The 21,791-nt window shown below is 31.5% G+C and overlaps 1 protein-coding gene across 1 annotated transcript in view; it reads right to left on the reverse strand.

The window, feature by feature from the left end:
* Positions 1–21,791, reverse strand: part of DAW1 (dynein assembly factor with WD repeats 1) — a 41,307-nt gene that overhangs the window by 3,789 nt on the left and 15,727 nt on the right. The window contains exons 4-11 of the mRNA XM_051983395.1: positions 20,455–20,513; positions 17,002–17,124; positions 14,702–14,801; positions 8,203–8,310; positions 5,819–5,925; positions 3,628–3,730; positions 2,855–2,969; positions 472–548 (exon numbers count right to left, since the gene is read on the reverse strand). Coding sequence (XP_051839355.1) covers positions 472–548; positions 2,855–2,969; positions 3,628–3,730; positions 5,819–5,925; positions 8,203–8,310; positions 14,702–14,801; positions 17,002–17,124; positions 20,455–20,513 — 792 coding nt within the window. The remainder of the gene's footprint in view (positions 1–471; positions 549–2,854; positions 2,970–3,627; positions 3,731–5,818; positions 5,926–8,202; positions 8,311–14,701; positions 14,802–17,001; positions 17,125–20,454; positions 20,514–21,791) is intronic.

The raw sequence follows: 21,791 nt of genomic DNA on the forward strand, positions 1-21,791 counted from the left end.
CCCCCCTCACATCAATCCAATTCACTTGAATGTCACAGCATCATCTCCCTGATATGGTTCTCTTGGATGTCATGGTTCTCTTGGAGAAGGAAGGATAAACAACAACATATTCATAGCAGTAATGGGCTATTACTTCAGCAGACCACAATTTCTTTAGCTATTCCCCATTTGTTGAGTTAACTACTTTGTTTTCAGTTCTTTATTGCTGTGCAAATAATTTTCTGTGGCTGACACAAATGTTATATTATGGAGGAAAATTGATTTTACTTTTCAATCATCTTATCTTCCTTGAGGATACACTTATTTAAAAATGTGTACCATAAAATACATGTAGTAAATTTCAGTCTCTTTATACCTTAGGAGTTTTATTTAAGTAACTCATTTAAGATAGATGGCTCTTTGAGTTAACTGGGTTATTCTCAAAAGATATAAATTCTAACTAAATAGTTATAAAAGGAGAAACTAACTTACCTTTGAAATTTCACCTTCATGACCTTCTAATTTGGTAATACATTTTCTTGTAGCAGCACAAAAAACTCTTGCTGTTCCTTTATCAGAGGAAAAAATACACATATTCAGAGTTGGGTGTGAGCATCTGATTTTTGTTTTTGTAAACTTCTGTGTTGGAATGTAAAAAAAAAAAAAATAATAACCCTTAGATTCCAAATATCAAAGGGGCCCTACCTTCCTTTTTGCCCTACACCTACAAATTAGTAGATGGATTCTCATAAATTTCATCCATTTCTTTAACTTTATACCAGAGAAGTGAGAAAACAGCATATTGAGGAGGAGTTTTGATGGTAAATGCCCCAGCATAAAAGTCCATGAAAGGCTCTGCAAACATCATTAACTCTTCCTTTGATTTCTTGAGAGATCAAAGAAATCAGTGTTTAGTACAAAAGTGAATGGGCCAAAATGTCCAGATGACTGGCTCCTGACTCCTTCTGCCTCCATGCCTTCAATTAATTCAAGGAGACAAATGACTAATACACATCAAGATGCTATTTGCATAGGTTGAAGCAATGTTTAAAATTGCCATATTTCTGGAGCATTGGAAGCAAGTAAAGAAGTCAGGGAACAGAACGTAGCTTGTTTCTGAGTGAACTGGATTCAGCGAGAGATGGGTGGTCCTGTTAAGTAATGGCAGTACAGAGTAGTGATAGTCACTTGCTAACTAGCTCTGCAGATTAGTAAGTCAGGGAATCAGGCTGGGTAAAAGTATAAACACATCCTCCTGTGTTGTCTCCACAGCTGAATACAAACTCCAACACAGTTAAGAGTTGGAAAAAAAAAAAAAAAAACAGAATTATGTCAGTTAATAAGTGTTACAGACACCAGACACTGAGCTAAGTGCTGGGATACAAAGAAAAGCAAAAACACAGGTAGGTGCCTGTCCTTAAGGAGCTTACAATCTAAAGGAAGAAAACCATGGGCAAATAATAATGTACAGAGAATTTATAAATAACAAATGGAAGGTCATCTCTGAGGGAAGGCACGGGGAGTTGGAGAAACCAGCAAAAGCCTCTCTCTCAGTTGGAGGTTGAGATCAGTCATGAAGAAACCAGAGACAGAAGGCAAAGGTAAGGAGGGAAATCATTCCAGGAACAGCAGACAAACAGCTGTGGAGTATTAATGAGGTTAAATGACTGGCTTGTGGCTAGGTATTTATTAGAAGCAGCACCTAGAGTTTTTCTGACTCTAGCAAATGCCTTCTATCTACTGCACAGACATCTGTAAAGTGAGGGCAAGAGATTCACATTAAAAAATTTAAATCTGGCCTCAGACACTTAATACTTCCTAGCTTTGTGACTCTGGGCAAGTCACTTAACCCCAATTGCCTCAAGCATAAACAAACAAACAAATAAATGAATGAATGAATGAGTACATGAATGAATGATTAAACAAATAAATAAAGTAAAAATAGTTTTCAAATTACTTTAATTAATTAAACATTAATTTAATTTTAAAAATTTTTAAATTTTACAAAAGTTTTGCTATTTTATTATGCAAATATCACAATTGAGTTAACAAGAAAAAGAAAGAATAAACAATGGAAAGACAAGTTTCCTAGTGGAATTTACAATTAAGCATGAGGAAAAAACCATTAAAGGGAACATATGGTGAGGTGGGAGAATCCCATTGACTGAGAGGCTAAATCTATAGAGAAGGTTAGTAGACTAACCCCAAAAGGAGGTTAGCTGGGGAAGGGAATTATAAATCATCAACTAGCAGGCTAACCCTAGAAGGGATTTAGAATCCTAAAAAGAATTAGCTTTAATAAGAAAAATGGCAGGACTATCCCCCATGGTGTGTTAATTCTAACAAAGACTTAGGGAAAATGTACACAATGATCAGATCTTTTATAGGGGAAATATAAGCTCAAGCATTTAATATAACTTGGCTATAATCAAAGTCCATTTGAACAAGAGACCTGGTTCAACAAAAGGCTCACTTAAGGCTGAGAAAATCCTATCAGTGAAAAAATGCTATCTTTAGGATAAAAATTCATCATTTGCTTATTTTTTCCTCTAATATTTTACTACTTGTTATATCATATTTTATCACCCACCAAATAAGCAACTGTGCTTAGAACATCACAAGTAACAGCAGGGAAGAGTCAACAGAAGGTTAGCCTGAGAATCTGAAAAGCCTGGGTTCAAATATTGCCTCTGAGTGACTGACTTAGTGACCATCTACAACTTAACCTCTCAATGGTCTTGGCAACTCTCTGAAACTATATACATGAGTAGTTTAGTTGCTAAAGTATAACACTGGAAGAAGCTTCTATAAATAGGTGGACTCACAGGTACAGAGTAAAAACAAGCTTAAGTAAAATATATTATCAGTTGCATACCATCAGCTGAAGCAGTAGCAAGAAGTTGTCCAGTATAATCAAAACAGATATCTAATATTTCATCATCATGACCTGTTAAAGTTGCAACACATTTTCCATTCAAAACATCCCAGAGCTGCAATATAGGGTGAAAAACAAACATGAATTTCTATTTAAGAAAACTATATAAAGTCAAACTCAAAAGCAATATTAAGGATATAAGTGTAATTGGAGGGCTCAGTTATTTGAAACACTGTGCTTAGATCATGAATTTGATCCTTCAGTTAGCTTTCCTCTATTCCATGGCCACATATTCCTCTCTCCAACAGCCAGCTGCCCTCACACAAATCCAGAAGTGCACCAGCTAAATAGTGAAGTTCAGTCTAAATTCACAATCCATTATGTTATACTTTCAAGATTAGGAAGTATAATAAAATATATTATTTTAAATATTTCTCCTGATTTTTAAAAAAATGAAAATGATACTATTTTACTTGATTATATTTTTATCAAATTTTCCATTTTCCCTTATAAGGACAAGAAAAATATTCAGAAAGAAGAAATCTTAAAAGTAAAAATTCATTAATGCCACTGATTTACATACAGTCATCATTTACTATTAAGAAAGAGAAAAGGAAATACATTTTTAAAATTCACTTTTTTGGCTTCCAAATTTAATAAGGTCTTATTATGATAATATATATAAAAATAAAATAAAACAAAAAAATTTATTATGAAAGTTTAGCACACAGATAGACAATGAATTTATTAGCTGAAGATCTTCTTTAACTCACCATGCATGTTTTGTCCATCGATCCAGTTAAAATTAAAGAGCAATCCCAGTTGAATAAGGCGCTACTAATCTCTGCACGATGACCTATTAAAGTATATACCTTCCTAAAAAAAAAAGAAAAAGAAAAAGAAAAAAAAAAGAAAGTTCATGGCTTATTAAATAATGCCAATTCCAGACATTTAAGGTGTTTGCAAAAAAAAAGATCAACATTTGTGATTTTTAACATGGCCATGATCCAAGTGAACATGGTGACACCTTAGTCAAAGAAAAAGCTGATGAATTCCAAAGTCTTTGTTTCACGTGGATCCCAAAATGAACTTTGGGCTTAATGAAATGGTTAGTAATGGCAATGGTTTAATAGGCAGTATGAAAAGTCTAAAAATATTAATATTGACAGCAATGACAAAAAGAGTCCCCTCATCTCTGAAAGAGCTGGAGACTTGTGAAAATAATGGGGTCAGCCCAAAATCCAGAAAGTGGAAAATATCCTAATGCTTGATTAGTGAACTATTGCCTATTCAGAGAATGAATAATAAATTTGTGGCATAGAGAGGCCGTTGTTTCTCTTCTTTCCTTTTGATGGAAGTGTGTTGAATAATTCCTTGCTATTTAGGCCCTTCAAATTAGAAGGCCCTAAATTAGAATTAGAATTTGCAGCCAAGCCTTTTACAATGGAAATCAGATAAATTGCTTAATTTCTTTGTTACTAAGACAAAAATAAAAACTAGAAAAAAACTGAAATCAAATCAAATTTGGTGAATCTATCTGTGTGTGTGTGTGCATCTTTGAGATGTTGATATTACTAAAAATCCATTAAAATCGATTATGTAATATAAAACCAAGCCAAACCATTATGCCATGTTCATTTTTTTTCAACTTTACATTATTTCAATAATTTACAGAAGATAGATATTTCTGTCAACAGGGAATTCATAGGAAGAATGGATCAAGCAAGGGATAATGAGGATCACTGAAGATAAAATTGCTAATTTTGATTACATAAAAAGGTTTTGCACAACAAAACCAACACAGCTGAAGTTAAGGGAAGCAGTTAACCAGGAGACTGGGGGACAGCAGAGGAAGAGACAGAAAATATTTGCAGAAAAGTTTCTCTGATAAGTTTCATTTTCAAGATAAATAAGAAATATATTCACATTTATCAAAAAATAAATAAATAAAAGTTATTCCCTCAATTGGCAAATGGTCAAAATATATAAATAGGCAGTTCTCAAAGGAAGAAATCCAAGTTATCAATAATCATATGAAAAAATGCTCCAGATTAAAGAAACTTAAATAAGACAATTTAAACTACCTCATAATCAGATTAGCAAACTTTACCAAAAAAAATCAAAATAACTAATATTGGAAGGACTTCAGGGGAAAAGGAATATTCATATACTATTGGTAGAGTTGTGAATTGGGTCAGTCATTCTAGAAATCAATTTGTCCAAAACATCACTAAAGTGTGTTATGTCCTTTCACCCAATGATATCATTTTCCAATATTTTCCAATAATATTAAAGAATAAATGAAAAGAACCCTTATTTACAAATATATTTGTAGCATTTTTATAATATCAAAGAAACAAACAAAAGAGGTACTATAATTTTGGAAATGACTGAACAAATTATGATATATGAATGTATAGGGAAATGATTATAGCAGAAGTGATGACACAAAGGGGATAATTTCAGAAGAAACTGTGGAAACTTAACATGAAATTATACAGAGTGCAATGAGTAGAAACAAAACAAATTATATAATAAACATCATCATAAATATAAACAACTTTGAAAGACTTAGGAATTCTGAAAAATGCAAAGATTAGCCATCATTTTGTTTAAATAATGATGGATCATATTATGCAATTCCTGAGAAGCAATAGACTCAAGATGTGGAATGCAATATATAGTTTTGAAAATGACCAATGTGAGATTTTGTTTTGCTTGGCTATGCACATAATTGTTACCAAGTTTTGTTTTTTTATCTTTTTTTTTCCCCTTCTCCTGAGGTGGGAGAGAAAGGAGGGAGAGACTGTTAATTAAACATACTTAATTAAACTTTCTTAAAAGAGAAAAATAGATATATGTGAGTCAGTGTTGTTCTAGCCCTTTATGGTAGAAACCAGAAATTAACATTAAATTAATGAATAGCTGCAGTATGTCAATTCAATACCATAAACAACTAAATACCTTCCAGTCTCAACATCCCATACAGAAACTGTATGATCAAAGGAACCAGTGATAATTCTGTTTCCTGTGGTGTTAAATGACAAGGAGATGATTTCAGCTGAATGTCCCTAGAGAAAAATAGAGCATATATAATCATGAGTAAAAATCTTTTCACTTTTCCCACACTGACTTTTAAGTATCCCAAATATAGAAATAATTATCTAAGCACGGCAATTGGTACTTTACCGAATTTTTTCTGATTTTCAAATCTTTAAATCTTAAGAGCACTTTGTTTCCCTAATTGCAAGATGGAATTATTAGTTATTATACATGTAAACTGAAAATCATGGTCCTGTAACATTAAATATTTAGGTTTCATTTAATTGTATTTATGTATTACCCAAGTGACTTTTTAGTCTTTCTCACTGCTATAATTATTCTTTTTAATTGTGCAGAAAATTATTATTAGAAACAGTTTTTAAAATCAGATATATATAATTCATATTAAAATAAACTATAAATATTCTTTCAGAATCTATTTAGGCTTAATAAGCTTCAAAAATTGAAATTAAAATTTTTGAACATTTGATTCTATAATTTAAAAACAAAAGAAAATTAATTCTCTTGAAGCAGATGGGTAGAGCAAGTATCAGTATATGACTCATATTAAGGCAGTGAAAGTCATATTTTTACTTTTAAGCACAGGTATTAATGGGGAAAGTTAATTGTCTCTTCTGTTGAAAAGAAGTAGGGACCCTTAAATGATAAAAATTAATGACAGAAGGTTTTTATCTGGATGAATAATCAAAAGACTTGGGGAAAGAGGGAAGTAATGGAATTAAACTTGGTTTTATGGTTAGCAGTAAAGTAGCAAAATTGTTATTTTTTTAGTCCAGAATTTAAATAAATTTGCTATGAATAGCAGTTGTATTTTTCTTCAGCCTGTGTACCATTTCTGGAGGAACCAAAGATCTCAGGGGATCACCAAGCTTGAATAGTTCTACTTGTTGCCAATATTATATCAACATGACTGAATAGTATAGTACACAGGAACAGACTCTGGAGGAATGAAATATTAGGTGATTAATTCATCTTGTGGAATATTACCTTTTAATTCATTCTTCCTTCAAGCTTCAGGGAGGAGTAAAAAAACAAAAAGTGAGATTCTAAACATCAAAAGTAGAATAGCAAAAGGGGAAAAAGAAAAACAAAAGAGTCCATATGCAAAAGCTTTAAATGTTCTGCACTACCCCTTTTGCCATTTCTTCTTTTATGTGTGTAGAAAAATTTGCATTAATCTGAAGAAAAGAGATTGTGATTCATTACTTTGCTACTTATATCCAAACTAGCAGTTATGGAAATTTTGTAGCAATGTCTGTTAAATAGAATCAATAGAAAATGGCTGTGTTGAATTTTAAAGTATTGAAAATTAAAATCACTAATTGTAAATGGCCCTGCCTTCTTTCATTTTGCTCTGTTTTAGATTCACCAGACTTAGTATATCCATTTTTTCATTTTGAAACAAGACCCAGCAAGCTGGAGAACTTTTATAATCTACATTTTGAGAAGTGCAGCTATCCATACGGTCTGAGAATTGACAGCATGAGAAATTGGTGGGATCTCAACAAGCACATGACCCTAGAAGATCCCCTGCCATGATATTCACAGGAATATCAGAAGTCGAGAATCGCAGGAATATCTTTAAAAACCAATGCCAAAATTTATTTTCTTTCTGAGAGGAGTCCAAGTCCTTAGGGTATTGACTGACTGACTGAAGGTCTCTGAATTAAAGGAGTTCACCAGAATGTCAGTGGATTGTCTCTCTAGAGATATCCAATTTTTTCCTTCTCTGAGGGAAATCTGAACTATAGGTGATATTACAAAAATCTGGAAGAAGAGTTTGGCAAAGAAGAAGAGAGAATTGTTTCAATTCTATGGACTACTGTGTAATGTTTCCTGCATGCTGTCTGTGAGATGGGGAAAAGAGAATAATATAATAAAAATTCACTGTTTGTTACCCTAAGGGCTCCCAGAAAAGTTGGGACTCCTTTTACCAACTGTGAAAACCTAGATAGAAGGTCTATTTTGAGATTTACAGAATTTTTAAGAAAGAGCAGAACAAGACAAAGACATGATTTCGGAGATGGGTCCTCAATATTAAATCTAGTCCCTCTAACATCCCTGGGCCTTTGGTTACATATATACTCTGTGGCTATGTTATATCTTTGTCCAGTAAAATGAAAATACTCCTGCAGGGCAGCTACTTTTTTTTTTTTTTTGGCTTTGTATGCCAGACATTTGGTAAAATGCTTTCTATATAACCGGGTGCTTATTTAACTGAGTTGAATCTGAAACAAACTATATCTGATAATGAAATTATCTCAGTAAACTAATAATCAACTTACACTTAGAGTGACAACTTCTTCTCCATTCTGAATGTCCCACAGCTTGGCTGTAGTGTCCATACTTCCAGTAGCTATCAATGTACTTTGAGGGTTGAATGATAAACACACCTAAATCACATGAAAGGGAAAAAAATAGCAACAAGTTTGCTCATTTAGGAAAAGGCTTTAAAATTCAATAACATCCTTACACATTCTGGTTATTTGTTTGTTACCCTAAAAAGGGAAAAAAAACCACTTTATAAACATGGGCTCCCCCTTGTAAACAGAAAGTACTGAAGCAGCAATTTACCATGAATCCTTGAATACAGGGACTCAATTACTTATTAAATTAAGTTACAAATTATTATTTATGAATACATGCTTGATACATAAAATGCTTTGACTTAAGAATGACTTAATAGGAAAAAGTTATTAACTAGAATTTTGAAAGATGACTAACTGCAGATCTTCATAAATATAGAAAAATGGTACATTTAACAAAATTAAGATAAATAGCATATGAGCAATAGCAATACTAAAAGAAACACACTGACCCCAAACTATCTAAGAAATCTAAGAAATGTGTGTTTCAAGAGGTGATTGATGTTCTATACTGCACAGAAGCCCTAAGAAAGAAATTCAATCTTGTATTCCAAGAGAAAGACATCAATTTTGAGGTTAAAAAAAAAAAAAAGAATTAAAAGTGCCTTTAATGGTAATGTTTTTATGTTAAATTGAATCTTGGTTCAGAAAATATTTGCACATACACAAATAAATATAAATACACAATATTTCTAGCGTATTTTTTTCATCTCCCAGCAAAAGATAGGCTATGTGGTTTTTCAGTCATTGTTGCTTAGAATCTCAAGCTGTTATCTATAAGACATACCTCAATTAATATAAGAATCAGAAGTTCTGATTAAAATCAGCCTTTTTATTCAAATACAACCTGTTCCCCCCTTCAAATCTGCATCAAAATGCACCACTAAGGATGATTTTAATAATACCTGGCACCTTACATGCTGCATTAATGATTTATGTATTATTGTGTTTATATTCCAAATAAAGGAATTAAAATGATTTAGAAGACATTCGCTAACACCTTTACTCCAGATTCTTTTCTGGTATATTTTGTCCACTAAGCACAACTATTTTCTCATTTAGGTTCTATGGTCTTCCTGTCTAGCAAAAGTAAATCATTGGGATGGACAGAAGCAGCTGCACCCAAAGAAAGAACACTGGGAAATGAATGTAAACTATTTGCATTTTTGTTTTTCTTCCCGGGTTTTTTTACCTTCTGAATCCAATTCTCCCTGTGCAACAAGAGAACTGTTCGGTTCTTCAAACATATATTGTATCTAGGATATACTGCAACATATTTAACATATATAGGAGTTAACATATATAGGACTGCTTGCCATCTAGGGGAGGGGATGGAGGGAAGGAGGGGAAACATCGGAACAGAAACGAGTGCAAGGGATAATTTTGTAAAAAAAATTACTTTGGCATGGGTTCTGTCAATAAAAAGTTATTATAAAATTAAAAAAAAAAAAGTAAACCATTGGTTCCAGAAAGGCAAAGATAGATAGGGAGGTCTAAAATACACAAATTTTAAAAAGTAGGAAAGGACCTTGAATCAACAAATAAACCCTATATTCATTCAACCTGTCTTGGTGATTATTATTCATACCTCTTGAGATCATTTATGTGAGGAAATATTGGGATATGTTCTAATGTGTCAAAAAAATTCATTAATAGCCACAAAGCACAAATTTAAGATGCTAGATGAAGAGAGAGAGAAGTATAGATTAAAAAGGAACTTGTAAATGCCGACCCAGTTATTGCAAGCTATAGCCCTAGCAAAATTATTGAAGAAGAAATCAATATCTAACTGAGAAGTGTATACTGGGGGAAAAAAACTATCAAAGTGCCCAGAGAATATGATCTTGCTCATAGTTTCAAGAGATGGAAGGAACTTTTGAAATTAACCAGTTCAAGCTCCTCATTTTATAAATGGAGAAAATACTGGCTAGAGAAGTCATGAAGATAGTAAGTAGAAGAGCTAGTATTTCAACTTAGGATTCCTACATCATATTATGATATTATTTCCAGAAAAATTAAATGCAAAAATAGATATAGGATGAGGAATTCCACTCTTCAATAAATTAGTGTGTTCTTAAAAACAAAAACTACTGATTAAATTGGCTAATTAAAATGATAATTGAAGTGATCAACAAGATGGCAAAACAATTTTTTATCTCAAGTTTCTCCCCCACCAAAACTTTAAAATAAAGAAGTTATGTTCCAGATCTAAAGCAAGCTAAACCTACAATATACAAGGCAAAAATTTCAGGAATTTACAAAAGAAGACATAAATACTCCCATCTGCCACTGACTTCATGCTGCCTAAAACTGTGGATAAATAAAGTTTTGAAACTTGGAATTCCAGAGTCCTATTGTATGGGTTCCTCCACAGCAATGATAACTCAAAAATCCTTTACACCTCCACAAAATATGGTCAATACTGATTTTATGCAGCCACAAAAAGAAAAGGGACAGAAACAATAAAGGAGACAAAGAGAAGAGTAAGGCAAAGTAAAGTGGTGCTCAAAAGGAAAAGAGTAATGAGAATCAGGCCTCAGATAAATACAATTGGAAATAGCAATAGTAGAAAGTCTTATCCCCATTACCATCAGAGATAGCAATCAGGACTCTTCCCTGTTCTTCCAAAGCAAGTAGAGCTTGAGGTTCCCCTATGGCCCAACTTCAGAGAACTATAAATTAGAGTTAAGGATTAAATATTAAGAGTAAGAAAGATTCCCAAAGGCAAGTAGCTGTTAATATAGAAGAAAAGCTAAAATGTCAAAATATGAAGAAGGAAAACTAAAAGCATAGCATATAATGAAACTAGTAAGGAAGATCATAAAAACAAAAAAGAATGATTAAAATCTTTTTTTCCTATTTTGAACAAGTATTATAGTATAAGGGAAAATAAATCAATATAACCCAATGAAAAGAGACAGTCCTGTAAACTCTTTAAAAGACTGTGGAATAATAAGTGAAACAGGACTCTTAAAATAAGAAATGAGGTAAGAATTTAGGTAAGAAAGCAAAATTGATTAAAAAATTTAAATACAAATAGCAGCATAGAAAAGATTTAATAATGATAAATCCTTTCAAAGTAGCCTAAGTTTTGAAAGAATAACAGATTTGAAACAAAAATAATGAACTTGAGAAAATTTTATCAAAAGACAAGTAAAAAGGTAACAATATAGATCATGAATCATCAAAAAATCTGAGTGTCATAATACAGGAAATAACAGAAGTATTGAAAATATCTGAATACAGACCAAAAAAGCAATGATGGAGAGATTCACAAATTGTTTTCAGTTGTTTGGGGGTTAGAAACTATGCTTTAAATTCCAAGACTTTTAGAGATTGAATATAATAATTTCAATAATGACAAACTTTGCATGCAATAAGGAGGAGAAACTTCAAATATGGAAGAAAGGCAATTGAAGTAACTTAGAATTATTCTGCATTCTACAAAATAGGAATCATATATTCCAAAAAATAAAAACAGTTCAAACTGCAACCCAAAACAACATATTCGACAAACCTGAACTTAAAAAAAAAATAGATATTCAACAAAATAGAAGCTTTTGAGGTATTCCTGAAAAAAAGAAACCAGAGATGTGATTATTTAACTTGTAAAAGATTTACAATTATGTTGCCAAGTAACATATAATTAATTGGCCACAGTTTAAGGGAAGAACTGATATTTAGAGTGCAAAATCTATTCATAACAAATTTAGTTTTAAAGCTTTTAAAGTTATTAATGCTCTCTATTGCTAAAAACCCATGGCCTTTCCTCATTCTAGTAATGTTCTGCAGCTTTTGACATTATAGACTTCCATTCTCTTCTCTAGGGTGATCTCTCTTCTAAGCTTCTTATAGTGGTGCTTGATAATATCTGTATGAATGTTCCTTCTCAACTTTCTTTACTGGATCTTTATCCTTTTGCCTCTCCTTTCTCTTATCTCTATACTTCAATCATTATCCCTTATAGATGATATTTAAATAAATGTTTACTGTTCTAAGATCTCTCTTGCATTCTAGTCTTGCAATATCAATTGCCTGCTGGAAAACATTTGGATTTCAAACTCTGCATGTCTGAAATAATTAATTCTGCTTCCCTCTAAATTCATTCCTCTTCCAGATTTCCCCATTTCTCTTCAGGAGTCCTCAAACTACAGCTCGTGGGCCAGATGCGGCAGCTGAGGACGTTTATCCCCCTCACCCAGGGCTATGAAGTTTATTTAAAGGCCCACAAAACAAAGTTTTTGTTTTTACTATAGTCCGGCCCTCCAACAGTCTGAGGGACAGTGAACTGGCCCCCTATTTAAAAATTTTGAGGATCCCTATGCTACCAATACCCACCCAAGTTCTACAATCCTGTCATCCTTGGCTCTTCCTTTAAGACCCATTTCCTCCAACTTCATATCTCTCATCTATTCCTTTCTCTTCACTGAGCTCACCTCTTGCTTCGATTACTGCAATATCCTCCTAATTTATCTGATTCCAGCTTTTTTCTTTTTTCAATACATCTTCCTCAAAACTGCTAAATTTATATTCTTAAAATATAATTCTGAAGATGTTATTCCTCTATTTAAAAAAAACGTTTAATGGTTCCTTGTTGTCCTTCATTCTAGAAAAGCACCAATGACACCAGGAGGATAATAACTTGACTTGCAAGTGAATTATACTTAAGGAAGGGAGACTTATGCAAGTCACCAGCTCGTCTCTCTCTCCTCCAGAGTCATCTGAGTTCAATGGCAAGATAGAAGGTAAGATGACTGGAGATGGTTCCAATGTAGTGGGAGACCTTGGTCTTTTTAAACTAGGGTCTTTCTTAGTTTCAGTTTGTCTGCAGCAAAGCCCATTCAGTGATTAAGGCTAGGTAAGAAATGAGGCAAAAAAATAGCTTCTTTTACCTAGTCCAAAAAAATCTAATTGGAAAGGAGAGGTCCTCTGTGTTTTGGTGTAGAACAGAAATAATTTTGATTTACACTCATGTTGAGTCATCAGAATCCAAACAATGACCAACTAAGGCTTTGGGACCTGTTGTTGGCAAATGGTGATTTGGATTTGGATTTAAGGTATAGTCAAGTAGTTCTATTTGCCAATGAGTTTTATCAAAACTTATTTTTTTGCAAGTTCAATTATTTTCAAAAAAATCATAAATGAACTTACATGGGGCAAAAGAGTTAATAGTTCCAGTTTGTATTTTTTTAATGATACAATAAATAAATAGGGAAGAAAAAAATGGACCTTGTAAACCCTAAGATATCTTGAGAGGTTTCAGCAATCAAAATTTATATTCCTTTGGGTAGAGAAATCCACACTATGTGACTCCTTAATGTTACTAGAAGGAAATAAAGAATCTTCAGTCTGGCATTTATAGTTTTTCATAATATACTTCCCAACTAGACTTCTAGTTATATTTCATTTCATTTTTCTTCTAATACTCTTTGTTCAGTCAGACCAGCTCCTTGAAAGAGTAGCCTCTTATCCATCTCCACATCATTGAACATGTAGCTCTTCCCATTTGGTAATTCCTTATCACCTCTGCCTCCATTAAACCTAAGTTTCCTCAAAGCAGTTCAAGTTTTACTTCCTGCACCCAGCTATCCCTCTCTAGTTGACCAGCTGTCAAGAGTTTTCTTTCTCCTAAAATTAATTTGTATCTACTTTGCATATAATTTGAATATATATTAATTTGTATGTAATTTGAATGTGAATTTGTATGTACTTTGCATTGACTTTATCTTTATTTTTATACATTTTCCAATAGAAAGGAATCTTCCTTGAAAGAAAGGACTGTTTCTTTTGTCTTTTTCTCACAGTGTTTTGTGCAAAGGTGTTTAATAATAACTCCCATTTACACTGCATTTTAAGGTTTATGAAGTTTTGACTATCAGAATATCTAGATATTATTCCTTTTTTACAGAGGAAAGGTCTAGGTATTTTCCCAGGGTCACATTGTTAGTAATCTTCTGAAGAATTCAAACCCAGTTTATTCTCAATTTACCATGTTATATAATCTCACTTAAATAATTAAAAATGGAAATATTCAGTTTATCAGGAAATATTTTTATAAAGTCCAGAAAAGTCATTTTAATAATTTAACCTTCAGGAAATCAACTGTACTGAAAAGATAGAAATAATATATTGTTATGTTCATTTACTATGTATTATAGAGCTCTTCAAAAGATAATAAAAGTTATGTTAAACTAAAAATCAATTAGCTTTAAGTGATAGTCACATCAGTCAAGCTGTGTTATATGAAAGGTATTGCACAGAATAAAAAAATAAAAAGATTAAAAAATAGAATGTTAGAGTTGGAAAGTACCTGAGGATTATTAATCATGGTTTTGGTAGCACATGAGCTAATTTCCATGAGAACCTCTAAAACAAATCACAATGTTTAAAAATATAATAGAATTCTAAGTATACTCACAATTTCTGCTGTATGGCCTCTAAAAGTATGATAACATTTTCCAGTTTCTGCACTCCATAGTTTACAGGTTTTATCAAATGATCCAGTGGCAATTTTGTCACTAAAATTAAGAAAACTTTATTTAATAGCAAAAAATAAAATTCAGTGACTATAAATTATTTAAAGACAAGGAGAAATGATTTATGATTCTGGAACCACTAATAATAAAACATTAGGAAAAGTACCTTATTCAAAGAGATATAAATAGTACCCTAGATTTGTATCTGACACAAATATTTTTAACTTAAAAAGTCTACCCAAGTATAAAATCCTATTATTTGTTCTATAATTAGTTTGCAAATTCTTTAAATAATGACTGCTATGATTTTTAAATGCACATAAATAAAGGTAATAATTCTATCTGGTAAGCTACTATTAGACAGCTATAAAATGTGGTCAGTGCAGATATAAAAAAGTATGTTCCACCAAAATGTCTAAATGAATGATAATGTATTCAAATAAAATAAATGAGAATTCAAAGAATCAGAGGAGTGCACAAAATTGTAAAGTACTTTCTACTCTCTCCCCAAGAGACAAAACTGTCAAAATTACTATTTCCTATTAAATGACTACCTATTCTACTTTCAAATAGTTCCTAAGGATCTTACAGTCTAATAGGAAGTCCCATGTATGTTTATCTCTAACTTTATGCATTATAGACATCAAAGGAATAGTTTGAGGAGAGATGGTACTAGTTTATATTTATGTGTGTAAACATGTATTTCTCTTTTCTATATACCGAACCAAAAAAAAAGAAAAGACACAAGTCTGTTAAAAGAAACATTGATGGATATTGTGTGAAAATCAAGATAATATACAATCAAACATTTAAAAAGATATTGCAAATGAAATAATTATATCAGAAGTTATACTATATCTGCTATCATTTTCAACAAAAGTCTTCTATGACAATTTAATAAGATCATGAAAAATTGCTTTTCTCTGCTTTAACATGAGCTTTGATAGATCAGAATTAAATTATCTGAAATTTAATTAAAAGAATTTAATCATTTTTCAAATGCACATTAAAAATATATTGACATACTAATAAAGTTTAGGTGAGCTTTATTTCAAAATTAATTTCATTATATTATATATATAACATTTATATATGTGTGTAATTTCATTTTATGTATATATATATTACAAATTTTGAGAAAAATAGTAGAAATTTTTCACTCTAACTACATCAAAGGTTACAAAATTCTTTGCCATTTCCAAATGCAGGCCTTTACTACCAGGATCTGTATTATTCACAATTTTCTAAGTGCCTCTCCCCTTCCTGTTTTCAGGCTTTTACCCTTTAAAACCATCCTGAAAACCTAATTCACATTACTAGAATGCTACTTTCATCATGCTGATTTCTTCTGAAAAACCTTCAGTAGTGGCCATTTCTTTAAAATAAAGTTCAAATCTACTAGTCTAGCATTTAAGGTCAAACACAATACAAACTCAAATGTATAATTTCAGCCTTGTTTCTCAACATTATCAAAGCCCTCCACAATATAACCCCCCAAATCTATCTTTCCAATCTTGTCTATTACATCTAGATAAGTCTACTTGTCTCCCAACCATGGCTAATTGAGTTCTATTGCACCAAATTGCTTTATATTTATTTTCATCCAACCTAGAGTATTTTTCCCCCTACTAATCATTCAGTTATATCTATTATTTAAATCCAAATCAAGTACCCCATAAACAATGAAGTCTTCCCTGACCAAAACCAATCAGAGCGATAATTGTATATGAACTTGCCATTTCTTACCATTACCATTCCTTTGGCCCTCAATCATACACTGTCTTCTTATTTAACTTTTCATTTGTGTTATCTCCCTAGTCACATGATTAAGATCCTAGAAGAGGATCTGTCTTCTATTTCTCTGAATACCTGTCTGACCCCATCCTAGGTCTCATCATCCCACTCTAACCGCACCAAACTAGAGTCCTCTCCCCTCAAACTATTCCTTTCATTTCTGTAGTTCATGACTTAGAGATAAGCTCACTTTGGCTTCCCTATTAAATGGTGAGTTCCTCAGGGGTGGAGACTTGCCAGAGAGTTTTGTCTTTATTTTGTATTATTTGTGCTTAAGTAGAGTATCTGGGCCCAAAATTGGATATCTTGATGAAAGTGAACAAAGCCATATCTTTTACCAAGTCTGAGGGATTTTGTCTGTCATTGGCTTTGACTTTATACGATGACCCAAAAATCTTAATGCCATTTTAATTCAAATACATAAATGATTAAATAAAATTATATTTACCCATAAGGATTATTGAATGCTATGGCGTACACCACATTCCTGTGACCTTCCAGTGTATGCAGCTCCTCTCCAGATGAAGTATCCCAGAGTTTGCATGTTCTATCATAGCTACCAGTAATAAAGCTTGAAAAAAAATAAAAAAGGATATACAAGAGAAAAAGGGTGAAAATAATGTTGCATCTCATTTGACTCCTTTTTTTTAAAAAAAATCAATAGATCATAAAAGTGTTTTTTCACTTTGATTCCTCAATGGAATTGGTTTAGCTGCACAAGAGAACCAAAACTAAATCCCAATTTCACCTTATTTGAAAAACACAAGTGATACACGATAACACCGCCAAAGAAAATACCACCTAAAATTCTACTTAGGCTTTAATTCTCTAAAAAGGGGGGGGGAGGATTTGAGTTATGTGCAGTGCAGAGAAAAAAATTAGTCCCAACAAGTCACCATTTCCTACAAATTTACAAATTTTATAATGCCTCATTATTATTTTAGATAAATATCTACATAAACTTTCAGACTAGAAAAAATGAAGCTGAGAGTTACTATTCAATAAAACAGAAATGTTCTAAACACCTGCTAGTTAAGTGCAACATGCCATGCCAGGGACTAAGATATTTTGAAGACAGAACAAAGACCAAAAAATAAAATATTTTCTGTTCCCAAGGAGTTTACATTCTGTTGGGGGACACAATGTATACAGGTAAATAAGTTTCCTACAAAATGATTTCAGGAGGCAGAAAACACTTACAATTGGGAAGATAAAGAAAGTCCACTGTCACTAAAGACAGTGAAGAGAACATCTGAGTTGTATTCTGAAGGAAAGGAACATACATATATATATGTTCGACCCCCTTCTGGAAAATATTAATAGCCTTCAAATTTGAAAGAACTCATTTTAGAATAAATGAAAAGAAGTAATCTGGGCTATCATTAGAATAAGAAAGGTATCTTATTTAAATTTTCTATTTCCCTGACAATAAAGTGCTCTACTGTTTTTAATGAATTAATTGAATTATTAAAACAGGCAGTAATGTGTAAGATTCAATAAATTAAAAGTGGTTAAAAAAACATTTAAAGGTTAATGAAGAGTTTAGATAATGAATCATCAATCTATGGATTATTAAACAGAAGTAAGAAATATTCATGCTGTTAGTTCTCATTTTGGAGACTGATATCTTAGATTCCTCACACACATCCTTGGTGTCATCATTAAAAACAGAATATTTGTCTGCATGAAACACTGGTGGATTTAGTAAAGCTATTTTGATGTTCACCTAATCCACACTCCTTCCTCCAAAATGGAATACCTTTAAAGCATAATATAATAGCTTATTCTCAATAGATGGATAAATAGACAGATGAAGATAGCTTACCTAGGAGAGCAAAGCACTTCACACTATCATTTCTTTTAACTACATTTTTTAAAAATCAAAAAGTAGAAGACAGCTTTTATTAACTGATCTCATTATAAACAATGAAATTACACAATAAACTATTGAACACATGGATGGCTTGAATGGCATGGATTACTACTGAAATAGTAGTAATTTTGATTTTGAGAATATACAATTCTTTGTTAAACTGCTACCTCACAACTAAAGACTGACACTGACCCAGATTTTTCTTCATTTGGACCACAAAGATATACTGAAATGCTATACCTACTGTAGAATACAGCTACAGAGGTATATTCCAGAAAATATTTTTTCCTATGGCAGTTAGTCCATTTAAATTGAAAATCTCTGAAGATTCAGTAAGAGTAGCAAGAGAACTCTAAATAGGAGCTTCTATAGTTTTCCCACCATTTTTTCTTTTCCATTTCATATTTATCTACACTGAAATCTACCTAGACAAAACAGATTTGTTTTTAAAAGTTCAGAAAAATGTAATAAATGCAGTTTACAAATGTAACCTTAAAATAAGTAGCCTTAATTTGGAGTTTAAGAAAAAGACAAGGGCTTTTCCATAGTGAATAAAATTCTAAAATTCCAGTGTAAAAAAAATCATTTTTATTCATGAACAATCTATTTTAGAATCTCTATTTCAGAGAGAAGAAGAAGAAAACACCTTTGTTTCAAAAATAAATTTGAGAAATTTGAATTTTGTTTGAAAATGAAATCTTAAAACCAAAAAAATCATTCCCAAAGTTAGAGTTGTTTATCATTTCAAATGGCAAAGGTAACAAGAAAGAGCCAAATCCTAAAGACTGTACCTAAAGGTAACAATGGCATTATGAAATATTGGGCATTCTTGGATTGCATTTTGAGCTCCTTTGCAATTCAGAACATATTCTATTCCCTCCTGTAGTTATTAAAGGGGGCAGAGTAGTCTTGTCCATTTGAATTTCTCTTATTTTTGAAGGCCTTTCTGGTGATTGTTTGAAGAATTAGTTGTTGAAATTATTAAACTTAACAATAGCATGTTTTGGAGTTTGAAGCACAGGTGGGTTTTCTGGGCGATGGATTGTGGGGAGGTATGGAAAGAGGGGGTTAGTTTTTTTTCTTTTTTTTTTTCATTTTGTTTTTTTTTTTTCCTTGAGACAATCTGTGAAATCTTTCAATTGATACTTTCTATGTTCAAAAGTTCTGGGCAGTTTTATTGTGTACTATTTCCTGATTTATGACATTCAAGTTTTGTGTGTGTTTTTTTTTTACTTTTGTCCTCTTGTTCTAGAAAACCTGTAATTCTTGTTGTTTCTACTCCTATATTCAGGATCAATCTGTTTTAATTGCATAGAGATTGTGGTTTTCTTTTAATGTTATTGCTTTTTTGCTTCTCTTCTTCAGATTGTGGTAGATTGTATTTCCAATTCCAAACAGCTGTTCTCTTTATTTTGTGATTATTATACAAAGGAATTTCATATCTATACCTGTTTGTTAGTGAAAGGATATGAGGGAGTATTGAATACCTGAACACTTTACCTGCCCTCAAGAGTGTTATCTATTTATAGGTGTGAGCTATAAAAGCTTTTCTTTGTAATTTTGTTTTATTCCTCTTCCATTCAGTGAATTTCAAGTCCCAGGTAAAAATCCCATCTTCCAGAGGAAGCTTTTCCCAATCCTTACCTTTTAGGGACTTTCCTCTGTTGATTATTTCCAATTTCTTCTGTAAATAACTTGTTTTATTTTATTTTTAAATTAAGGTCTCTCCTCCTTAGACTGTGAGTTCTTTGAGAGGATAGATACTTAATGTTTATTGACTGGTCAGGACTGACTGATTATGGTACACTAATATTGAAGGTACATAATTATAGAGATCATCATTAAAAGTAGTATGAATTATATGTTGCAAAAAAAAGTCATTAAAATTAGTGCCAGATTTTTTTAAAAAATATTTCATGTAATAAACTGAAGCACATTTTAACATAATGCACCAGCTTAGAATTCCCCTAAAAATCATCCATCCTATATAAATGACAAAAATATTAAGAATGAAAAAGAGAAACTTACCATGAACCCGATTTGTTAAAAGCGACATTAGTCAATGGTAATATGTGTGCTCTGAGTACCTTTAATATAAGAAAACATATTTATTCTATAACAAAACCAAACTATTAGAAGTCATCATTCTTTTAATTCCTAGTAAAAATAAAATTCCCTAGTAAAATTAAAACAATTTTTAAAAAAGTAACAAAAACCCAAAAAGCAATATATATAATAACAAAAAAAAGGACAAAAACAAAATATAAAATAACAAAAAAGAAATTTATAAATAACAAAATATAAAATAACAAATAAAATTTAAAAACAAATAAATTAAAGAAAAAATGAAATATTGTGATTTTTCTAAGACCAATAATACATTTTCCAGGTATAAGAACTTATATAAACACAGTGAATTCATTTGAAATTCATTGTCAAAAGTAAAAAAAAAAAAGGTAGCATCATCCACCAAAAAAGTCAATCTACTAGATTGACTTTACAATCATTATGTGTGTATAATCTCACAAATATATACAACAAACAGACATAGGGGTGTGTGTATCTATTATGAATATATACATATCACTGGCTTAAGAACTAGAAGGTAACCTTAAAGATGATCATATTTATTCTCCCATTTTAAAGATGAGGAAACTGAAGGCTAGAGACATTTTTTAGATAATGAGGTATATAATGATAAAGTGTAAATATCTTCAAATTTGAAGTCGATTCTGCCTCTAATACTTACCAATTGTATGATCATGAAGAAATAAAATAAATCCCTTACCACATCTGAATCTGTTTCCTCATAGGCAAACTAAAGATTATAGTAAAACCTATATAGTCTACCTCAAATAGTTATTGGGAGAATGAAATAAAAACTTCTTTTAAAACTTAAGCTATATAAGTACCTATTACAGTTATTAAGTAGCAGAAATAGAATTAAAACATGTTTAGTGTTCTTTCTTCAGCGCTATACTTCTATTATCAAATGCCATCACTATTTTCAAAACTGACAATAATTATTCATTATCCCAGAATCATCATTTTAAATTTTGCTTTTTTGTTTTTTAAATATATCTGTGTGTTATAATTGAAAAACAACAACTTCAAAATCATTTGGCACTTACAAATTCTCTGGAGAGCAAGAACTGAATTTTATTCATCTTTGTATCTCTTGTGGCATATTTAATAGGGTTCTCAATTATTAGTGTTTGTGTAATTAAGGAATGAGAAGAGAAAAATGGGTTCCTAAACCTGTTATCTATAGTTGAATGTTGCCACCTGCTGGAAAGATCATGTCAGGACAAAAAAAATAGGGGGAAAATTAATTTACAATTATATGCCTTTATAGATCTATTTTT

Source organism: Antechinus flavipes, chromosome 3, assembly GCF_016432865.1.
Source record: "Antechinus flavipes isolate AdamAnt ecotype Samford, QLD, Australia chromosome 3, AdamAnt_v2, whole genome shotgun sequence".
Classification (NCBI taxonomy): domain Eukaryota; kingdom Metazoa; phylum Chordata; class Mammalia; order Dasyuromorphia; family Dasyuridae; genus Antechinus; species Antechinus flavipes.